The following is a 10,675-nucleotide window of genomic DNA, read 5'->3' as shown; positions in this document are numbered from 1 at the left end:
GTCGGAGGTACAGAGCACTGAGGTGCAGAACGGCTTGCCTTTGGAAAAGCCTGATCCCTGCTGTTAAAGATGCCCTGAACAAAAGGCCTCACTGAACAAGCCACAGTGTGAATTTTTGATTGATGTTTGACATTGTTTGTTTTGTGTAGAAACTGTTCTTTGGTTGGAATTGTCTGTTGGACAGAAACCGTGCTGTGAAAAGGATAAAGTCTGACGTATCTAAAATGTTCCCTTTTATTTCAACAAGCTGACATTATTGCACACTTCTTTTCAAGTCAAACTCTTCATCAACTTGCTTTAATAAAGAATTTTTGAAGTGACTCTAATAAACAAAAGATGACACATTACATATGAAGAAAATGACTGGTAAATAAAGGGAGAATGATAAATAGAAATGTAGAAATGGCTTGGAGGTCATTTTATCAACCAATTCTTAGTAACCCTGTGTTTAGCAATCAGAGGTTAGTAAAGGAATTTGTTAAGAAGAAAATGAAAGTTTTGTCAGTTAATGTTATCTCATGTTACCAGCCTTAAACTAAATTACTTTTTTTTTGTAGATTGCATCCTTGTTCGGTTTTCAAAAAGAATGTAAGAAGATAAATTAACAACTAAAAGAGAAAGAAACAATAAGAAGAGATAAAAAACAACGAGGGTTGATATAAGCTATAAGCGCTTTTACACCGCAGGTCACACCTACACATTCACACACTGATGGTACTGATGTCCATCAGTAACTAATCCCATTCATACACATTCACACACCACCAACGAAGCAGCGGGCGCAACTTGGTGTTAAGTGTCTTGCCCAGGGACACATCAGACATGTAGCTGCAGGAGCTGGTGATGGAACCCCCCACCTTCTTGTTTAGAGACGATCGACTCGACCAAATGAGCCACAGCCGCCAACACTTTTCTGTAGAGTTGTGCTGGTGGGCGGTGTCTACAGTGTGCATGTTTGCTTCTTCATGCTTGGTTACAAACTGGTTTGCAAATGTATGCAGTGGCATACGAGTCTCTCACTTGAGGAAGTTTATTTGTAGCTCAGACAGTTTCTACAAAGTTTCAGTGCCACAGGTGTGGTCCCAGAGGTGCACAGAGAAGGGGGAAGTGACTCTCTAAAGATGATATTTTTAGCAAGGCCAGGAAACTAGAAAACCCATCTGAGCTTAACTGATAAAAGACATTTGCAAAGATCGACTTGATGTGGAGTTATTTTTGATGTTCTTCGATTCCTCAAAAGCTTTTCAACACAGGCCCACCATCATTTGTAGTCAATGCCGCCCATAATGAGGGGAAAAGGGAAAGCTTTCTGGGGCCTAGCCGCACTGGTGGGCCTATTATGGTGAGGTAAAACATTGTCCATCCTCATTTTAAGCAATAAGTACCATTTATTTGAACTAAAATACTCAACATTACTTACTGACACAACAAAATTAGACATTTTATTTTGTGTTGCCTGTATCAAAATGCTATCCCCCTATTCTTAAAGTGGGATGTTTTTTTTTAAAAGGCGCATGAGATATATATATATATTTATATATGATCATTTATTTGAATCAGGGACAGTGTACAAAAAAAAACATTAGTCTCAGAAGAGAAGAGATGCTTTGTACCAGATTTAGCTAGCTAGCTAATTTCCATCTGTTGTCCCTGGGCAGATGATGGCAACAGCAAAATACAAATCAACCAGTCACACACACACACACACACACACACACACACACACACACACACACACACACACACACACATTATGTACAAGTTTCCCTGAAATGTAAAGACATGAGAACCATGGGTTTAGGTTACAGAAAATACACTTTAATAGAATTTTTAAACATCATATATGACATTTTTGAAATTACAATATACAGTAGTTTGTGGATTATGTTCATGTTTTTAAAACTAGATTAAAATGAAATACCAAAAATCACAAATTTGCTTGTCTGTGTTGTGCATCCGTTCCATCCCTTATTGACTCCTTATCTGAAAAATAAAGGAAAACAATATTAAAAAATACATTCATTTAACTTGTCAATGACACATTGCTGAACAGAGGCGTGATTTGAAAAGTCTGCTGCTTGTGCAAGAATATGATTCATTTACAGCATTTTTACGTTTCCTTGGTGATATTTTCTTGAATCAAAGTTCATATTAGACATACAAAGCATTTTAAAACAGACCTTATGGTCACTACAGACAGACGCAGTAGTGCCTTGAGCCTAGCAACAGTGAGCGTCGTGAGAGCTCAGTGAGAGAAGCTCTGAAATTGAGGTTGTGAACGCTGCCAGTACAAATAAAATAGGCGTTAATGGACACAGGCCTTTTTTGCATTTTAAAGTAATCTACCTTTGAATTAGTTCAATCAACCACATTAAATTCTCCACTCAGAAGGTAAACTTCACAGCCTTTTTTTTTTAAACATGTCAAATTTCCTTTAGCTTAACGGGTAGATTCATTTGAAATACATCTGAACCAGAAGGGTTTGCAATCCATCACATGTACAAATAGATTCATCTAACTGTGTCGTGTCTTTTCATATCCTGCACATTCTGGTCTGTGAAGATCCGAAGAAGTTTTTACACCCGCAGAAAAAATGATGCTCATGAGTTTGTAAGTAGTATTTATATCGCTTACATCACTGACATTGATTTCATACCTTCCAATGATAGTAAAACTATAATACAACATACTGTATAACTCAGTAAAACTAATGTGCAGAAAAAGCCTTTACGTTTACCTTGACTAGGCTGATTATCATGCTGTAGAAGAGAGAGGCTATGAAGAGGAATATGAAAGAGGCGGCTGTGGACCACAAGCTGCTGAACTCATCCTCTTCAACGGCATCATGTATATTGTATTCACCCCAACTCACTTTTGACTCTGAAGGAAAATATAAGAGGTGGTTAGATGAGAGGTGTCTGTGTGTGTGTCTGTGTATCTTAACATAGACTTTGTACGTTATGGAATAGTGCATATACACGAGTGTTTCTCTCTCTTTGACATGTTATATGGTAATTTCTCATGTTGCATAGTGAAACAACAACATAAAATCCCTTGCTGTTTTGTGCTTGTTCTTCAATTTGTTTGATGTTATAATTCATTCATGAATATGTAACAAACTTTTTCTCAATGCAACATTTATTTGAAACACTCAGCACACATATCAGGCTGTTAGATCACTTGACAAAGACAGATTAAAACACCATTTTATGACAAACAGAACAAAATTGAGACATGGATGTTGTTTTTTACAATGACAGACACTGGTGACATCACAGGGTGCACGTTTTAACATCACACGGTTTGCAAACACAGACAGCAGAACACATGAGCACTAAAAAAAACAACATTTAGAGCTAAGTCTTCTGTATGTCACATTCTAAGGAGTTACCCTGGGCCTTAGACACTGCCTGTGGATTCATGGAACTATTGCTGCCAGCAGGCCAGACGTTGCACGTGTACATGTGGTTGTTCCACTTGTCCTTGGTTGTGTAGTAAACACTTGTTACTGAGTAGCCTTGTTGGGTCTTCTGAGGTGGGAAGTTAATGCCATCAACATAGTTTCCAGTCTTTTGTCCAATGTACTCAGACCAGGCGATGTAGTAATCCTGCTGTTCAAGACTGGAGACCAGGCACACTAGAGTGACCTCGTTTCCTTTGCTGATTTCCTCCTCTGGGAGGACGTGGACGGTCACTTTTGTTTTCTTCCAATCTGAAAGAGACATTTGATTTAGAGAAGGACGTTCATTTACAGGATTTATATTCACATGTAAGTAACATACTGTACCTCCTTTATGGACAGTCAGGTCTTGAATTACTGGTGTCATATTGTCTCTCATGGCAGAACATCTCACTTTGTTGACTGTCTGCCACTCTGAGAGACTCTGAGTCAACGTACTGATTTTGCTGTGTTGACCATTTCTGGAATTTGGCGTCGAAGTAATGGCATCAGACACATTGTGTTCATTAATTTGCCAAGTTATTCTCATGTCGTTTACAACACTACTGTCTTGTCCAGAAACGATACAGTCCAACTTTGCCTGGTTGTTGTTGAACAATTCTTTGGGACTTGGTTGGTTAAGGGCCAATGTGACAGCAGCTACAAAAAAAGAGAGTTAGAGGAATTCATCTCGTATCACCTTGATACTGTATTATTGTTTACAGTTTAGTTGTAATAAATAAACAGCAGTATTAGGATAGCATTGTATTAGACTTGTACCTTTTGAGGCCTTCTTCATATATAATTTGCCTTTGTGTGTCACCTCACATGTGTACACGGCTTTACTGTCCCAGTCTGTGTTCTTCACATTCAGAACACTGACAGCTGAAAACGTGTTCCTGAATGATTTGGGGGGCCAAGTAGTGAAGCCAGTTTCTTCTATTTCATTTTTCTTCCATTTTACTGTCAATTTTTCGGGGTAAAAATCATAAATTGAACACATCAGAGCCCGAATGTCTTCTCTTGGCACCGATACCAACGTTATCTTTGGAGGGAGTGTGTTGTCTTTTCAATTTGTAGGTGGGAAAGGAAGGAGAGAGGGAAATATTTTTAGATTTCATCAGAAATACATTATATTAGAATCTTGGGGCTAAATGTAAAACTTAAATAAATAAATGCTAAATACAAGAAAATGTATATGGATGAAGTAAAAGGTTAAAAATCACCTCCGAGCAAGTTGACACTTTTGGATCCTCCAGGATACGTCATAGAACAGTTAAAAGATTTCCTTGAATCCCAGTCAGATTTGGATACTCGGGCCAGACTAAGACCTGTGAATTTGTTGTCATTGACAGTTGTAGAATATTGTACAGAAGGTAAACTGGTCCCGCTGTCATCCGTCCACTGGAAAGTACTCTTTGGGATGAAGTCATGAGCCAGACAACCAACAGTGATTTGATTTCCAGTCCCAGAGCCGCATTGAACCACAGGGAACAGAGTCGGTGCAGTTCCTTTAGAAAAGATTTTATAAAGCCAAATTAATAGAAATTACGGATTATTATCACAACTGCCTTTTTTAAATGTAAACAAAATAGATTTTATATTTTAATGACAGAATAACAAAAGGCAGACCCAAAGTGCTCTATGTTAGATCAATCAATCAAATAGTCAGAGTGAGGGGGAATGAGCTGCTGACCCTCCGCTTCCCAACCAAAGTCCCTACAGACTGAGCTACTGCCCGCCCCTATCTCATAACTATCTCATTGTTTTACATTATTTTGATGTTTTGTTTTCAGCGGCAATTTTTCCCCCCGATATTTTATTTATTCAGTCTATAAAGTATTAAAAATTAATTTTCCATCTTTATTAAAACTCACATAATCGTGGATACCAGATTGTCTTTAATAGACGGAAAATGGAGGTATTATGAAAACCCATTCCTTAAACTCGTATCCTTGTCAGAAACAAATGTTTGAATAATATATATATATTTTTAAATTGTACTTAATAAAGAAACGGTTACTGATTAAATAAAAATGTAGATAACGTTGATTCCAGAAATCCTCACACCTTTCAACTTTTTGAATTTATTTAGCCAGCTTGCACAGTAAACAAATATAAGACAATATTTTGAAAACAATATGAGAAAATCTAACATTCATCTTATTTTTGTTTGTCTGGTCAACACCAGTCAACGGATTGGAGGTGAACATACTAATGAAAGAACCTCACATAAGCAAAACCTTAAAATGTCATGATAACAATATAATTTGTATATATAATGTATTAAATGAGTATTTAGAATATTTATGTAAGCCTGTTGTTTAATAGTTGCCAATTTGTGAGAGAAAGTTATTTTATGAGCTATGCTCTCAATATCAACGATCAACAATTTAATCTTCATTACGAAAATAAAGTCCTATGAAGGTCAATTTTCCTGCGATTTACTTTATATTTATTTCATACTTTCACACAGAGACCTTTCACACAGAAAACTTAAATATATCTCAGCTCAACGGTAGTCTTACCTCTCATCACACAGTATGAGGTCTTGTGAATATCCACAAAATTAAAAGTTGGTGAATATTAATGTGGGGAAAAAATTCTGAGGTCCTCACCAGCAGCAGTTAAAATCCAGACAAAGTCATGTTTACTTAAAACCCTGTCCTGCATAGAGTTGTAATGCCAAGAAAGCCGTTTTCTAATGCTTTCAAGGAAACAGCTGCATTACCAACCAACTGTCTCTGCTTTCTGATTCTGCTATTTGTAAACCTAAACATTACGACCGGGTCCAACTTCTCAAGCATCAAAAATCAGTTAAAAAAAGATAAATATAGTAATCACTAAAAATAAGGTTTTAAAGTGACTTACCTGAATTAACAGTGACTGCAGTCCCTTGACCCCAGTAGTCAAAGTAAGCACAGTGATACATCTCAACTCAATGCTTCAACAAAAACCTGAAGAACCAGAAAAACACCTTATTAAAGGTTTGAAAACCACCAAGTCCTGATCTGTAGGAAACTCTAGTGTCCCCCTATAAGTGTATGTTCATGTTGAGCCTTTGACTCTTTTTAAAGTTGAGATTTACTAAGAATAACATTTACATACATGAACTACCTACGACTTCAAACTACTAAATAAACAACGTTTACCTAAAAATCTGCTTATAAAAACCATTACACGTTAGTTTCCTTATAGTTCAATGTGAGATATTTTGTCCAGTCCCCTTTTTTTCCATCTTTAAAATAGGATAGTTTAAGATTGTTGCTCTCAGGTTTTTGTACAGCTGTATATCACAGTGCCCCACGTAGCACTGTGATAAAGCCTCATACAAAAACTAAACACTGTTTCCTGTATGGAGCGTCAGGAAACGTTTATTATTAGCAGTGGGTAACAATCACACTGAACTTAAATTCTATAATTTTCTTCATCTTATAATTGATAATTTGTCATAATGAATCATTGTGATACTTTGGCTTATGTATGCATATTAATCTGAATATTTGAGAAACAAGAATTCAGATGATGGTGAATAGAAGATGATGCCTATTCTTCTAATATCTATGATAATCCTCAAACTAAAGCATCACAATCTTTTATTTTAGGAATCTATTGTTAAAAATACATTTTATTTTCTAAATATCAAAACAAATGATCAAACATTTTGTAATAAGAATTAAAAATGTAATAAGTTTGCACAGACCATAAGTCAGTTGGAGGGATCAGTCATGAGTATGGCAGCTGTGGCTTAGTGGTAGAGTAGACTGTCTCTCAACTGAAAGGTCGGGGGCTTGATCCCCAGCTCCTGCAGCTACATAGCCTATGTGTCCTTGGGCAAGACATTTAACCCCGAGTTGCTACTGCTGCTTCTTTGGTGGCGTATGAATGTGTATGAATGGATGAGTTAACACTGATGGTCACTTCACATAGCAGCCTCTACCATCAGTGTGTGAATGTGTAGGTCTGACCTTGGGTGTAAAAGCACTAGTAGTCAGAAGACTATACAAATGCTATACAAGCTCAAGTCCATTTACCATTCTCCATTTCTTAGTGTTAGAACTATTCCTACTTCAATTTGTATCTGTGGAGGATAACTTGGGGTCAGGGCATGGTGTTTAAAAAAAGGGTGAATCTAAACAAAAACTGTTGTTTTTTTGTTTGTTTTTTACATAACTTTCAGTGAGTCATTAGTCAGACACAGTAACATCTGCAGCAGTTTTTGTACAGCTCTCTGACTTCCTGTATCACTGTGGGGCTCTGGCACAATAATAAACAGCAGAGTCTTCAGCTGTCAGGCTGTTCATGTGCAGATACACCTGGTCCACATCGTTGTCTCTTGATATGGTGAAGCGATTCTTGACCGACGTGGAATAATATTTAATGCCTCCACTCGGAGCGGAAATGAAGGAAAAACGTTAAACACCCGGATAAAGTCATTGTAAAAATGTGTGTAAATCTGGTTGATGGATTGGTGTGTTCTCAAGTTGCAGGGAGATTAAAAGCAATGGAAAAGGGGAACATTTGCATTGCCACACCTCACATATCTAAAAATGAAAAGCATGAAGATTCAACGTCAGTTTCAACATCATTTGACTGGTGCAGTCTGAACCAGACGTTACTTCCTCTTCTCTAGATCCTTGCTTGAGTTGTACTTACTCTCTGATGTTTGTTGCTTTGGAAAAAAACATATATAGTAGATTCCGCTTCATCTCTCTACACTAGATGTGTTTTTAAATGAATGGAGTTTTCAAGGCTGGTTAGACACGAAGAACATAAAATGAGTTGATCCTGTACTCTGTGTCAGATTTGTAACAATCAGTTTGGGAAAACATGCAAACATATTTTCATCTGAAAGGATTGTGAAAGTCTTTTTACCTCAACGAATATGTGTTGAGTGGATTGGGAAAGCATTATTGATATTTAAAGAATTACTTGAGGGTGTTGACTCTGAAACTTTCACTGTTGACCTCATTTTAGGAGATTTTCCTTCGTCTCTGCTAGCTTAAATTGACAGTGAAGAACTTTTCATTTGTGTTTGATATTTGTCAACTCAGCATATCTTCTCTTTATGCTGATCTTGTCCCGTGCTGGAGAAAAGTTGTGTTTTCTGATAAAATAAATCCTCCTGCTGTCTTTTAACCATCAAAACATCACTTATGAATCATTTGTGTGGAGTTTGGCAGAGTGCTGTATATCGTCTTTCCCGACAAACACCCTGCAGTGAAAGAGATTACAAAGAATAAAAAAAGAACAATCTTCTTCCAGATCATCTCATTTACTTTTGTAGGACGTTCATAGGAATTTTACTTTTAGTCCGTTCAATAAGAAGCTAAAAAAAACTGCTCACAGGAACTGGAAATAAATTCCATCAGTGACCAGGCAGTAAACAGAGAAAAGAAGAATATGAGACCTGATTGACTGCAATTATTCATAAAAGTTTAATCATATATTCACTTAGATTACACATAATTGGCATTGTAGCCATAAGTCTGTATTATCTGTTGTGGTTGTTGTGATTGTTCGTAGGACCTGAGCAATATGTGATTTTCAGGGCTGATACAGATATCAATATTAGGAAGAGAAAAAAAACTGGTACTGATATATTGGCCGATATCTTTCTTAAATGTATTTTCTGTTTGTAGAGCTGGATAGATAATATAGATATATACGAATGTATTTTGTTTATACCTCAAATGCAGTGATAACACTTGTGGAAAAGATGTTTCATGAAGACAAGATGATCAATGAACTGAAAAGTAACTGCGCATGGACGTGCTTCACTTGACTCTTTGGAGTAATAATGCTTGTTGTAATCCAAAGAGCGCCCTCTGCTGATGAAAGAGAACTGATAGTGTAATACAATGACACTCAACTAAAAGGCGATTTGACTGGTGAATAACTGCAGTGATATCAACGCATATCTGCAATAACATTAGCCAATACCAATAGTAAATATCTATATATCTATATTTAATATTAAACGAAACATCGGCCGACATTATTGGCTGGCTGATTAATCTGTCGGGCTCTAATTATTTATTTTACTTTCTCAGCCCAGCCAGGATTCTTCCGATCTTGCCACTATTGTTAAATGTTTCCAACTGCTTGCTTGCACTGGATTTCACACTTGCACTATGATTTATGTTGGGTCTGTTTAAATAACGTAATTCAGTGAACACTGTAGACTTGTCTCATGTCTTCTTTTTCTTGGTAAATCAAATCAATAACTCTTAGTATGATGGTATGAAAAAACAGATATGATTGAGATCACACTGCTGATTCTCTGTGGAGGTTTTTGTGCAGCTGCTCCACTGTCCTCACTCACTGTGTCTTCACGAGCACAGAAGTAAACAGCAGAATCTGCTGCTGTCAGTGTCTGGATCTGGAGGAACTGAGTGCTGCTGGGCACATCTTCTGTCATACTGAAGCGACTTTGAAAGGAGCTTGCATAGCTAGCAGCATTGTTGCCAGTACTCATCCACCCAATCCACTCCAGAGCTCTCCCTGGTTTCTGTCGGATCCAGTGGATATTGTAGCTGGTCATGCTGTACCCAAATATGATACATGACATCTTCACTGTCTCTCCAGGTCTTTTCACCTCAGAGGGAGACTGCTCCAGTCTGATCTCACTCCAAACTCCTGTTGTCATAGAAATATTGATCATTATCAACAAAACTTGAAAAAAAGGTTTGACATTTACACAAAGTATTAAAGCAGGATGGATTGTCTCACCATGAATAGTAACTACAAGTAATAAACTCCAGATACTACTTTTACCCATTCCTCTGTTCAGTGCTGTCTGATCTCAGATTTTCAAAAGTGTTCAGAACTGTCCGATTGATCTGCCACAAGTTACTGACGGTGTGTTTATAAGAGAGGACGAGTTTGCATAGACCTCCCTCTACAGGTTCAAAAGAGAAACTGTGACTGATACATTTCCATAAGAAGAGAATATCTTCAGCAACAGAGCAAACTCTAAAATATCACAGTCATGGCAGATTGCCAAAGCATGTTTTTCTCTTGAAATGATAATCTCTTACTTTTCATCTTGATATGCAAAAGGGAATATTGTAGCTTGTGTGTTTGAGATGAAGCTACATTGTTAATGTAGATATGTTATCAGATGATATTTTCTACCCGATTCCATGAGCACTGAATTAAATGTTTCCCCAAGCATTTCTTGGGATCACGATACACAACATTAATCTATAAATATTCAGGAACAATCAAGCTTCT

The 10,675-nt window shown here is 37.1% G+C and overlaps 1 gene segment (V, D, J or C); it reads right to left on the bottom strand.

The window, feature by feature from the left end:
• Window positions 1-2,913: 2,913 nt before the first annotated feature.
• LOC110005023 (immunoglobulin gamma-1 heavy chain-like) lies at window positions 2,914-10,318 on the bottom strand. The segment is given in 7 exon segments: window positions 2,914-3,712; window positions 3,788-4,099; window positions 4,220-4,504; window positions 4,666-4,950; window positions 6,311-6,371; window positions 9,765-10,078; window positions 10,172-10,318. Coding segments are annotated over 7 exon segments (1,662 nt in total).
• Window positions 10,319-10,675: the final 357 nt, after the last annotated feature.

This window comes from Labrus bergylta, chromosome 16, assembly GCF_963930695.1.
Source record: "Labrus bergylta chromosome 16, fLabBer1.1, whole genome shotgun sequence".
NCBI classification, from domain to species: Eukaryota; Metazoa; Chordata; class Actinopteri; order Labriformes; family Labridae; genus Labrus; species Labrus bergylta.
This window is presented reverse-complemented; position numbering and strand designations above follow the sequence as displayed.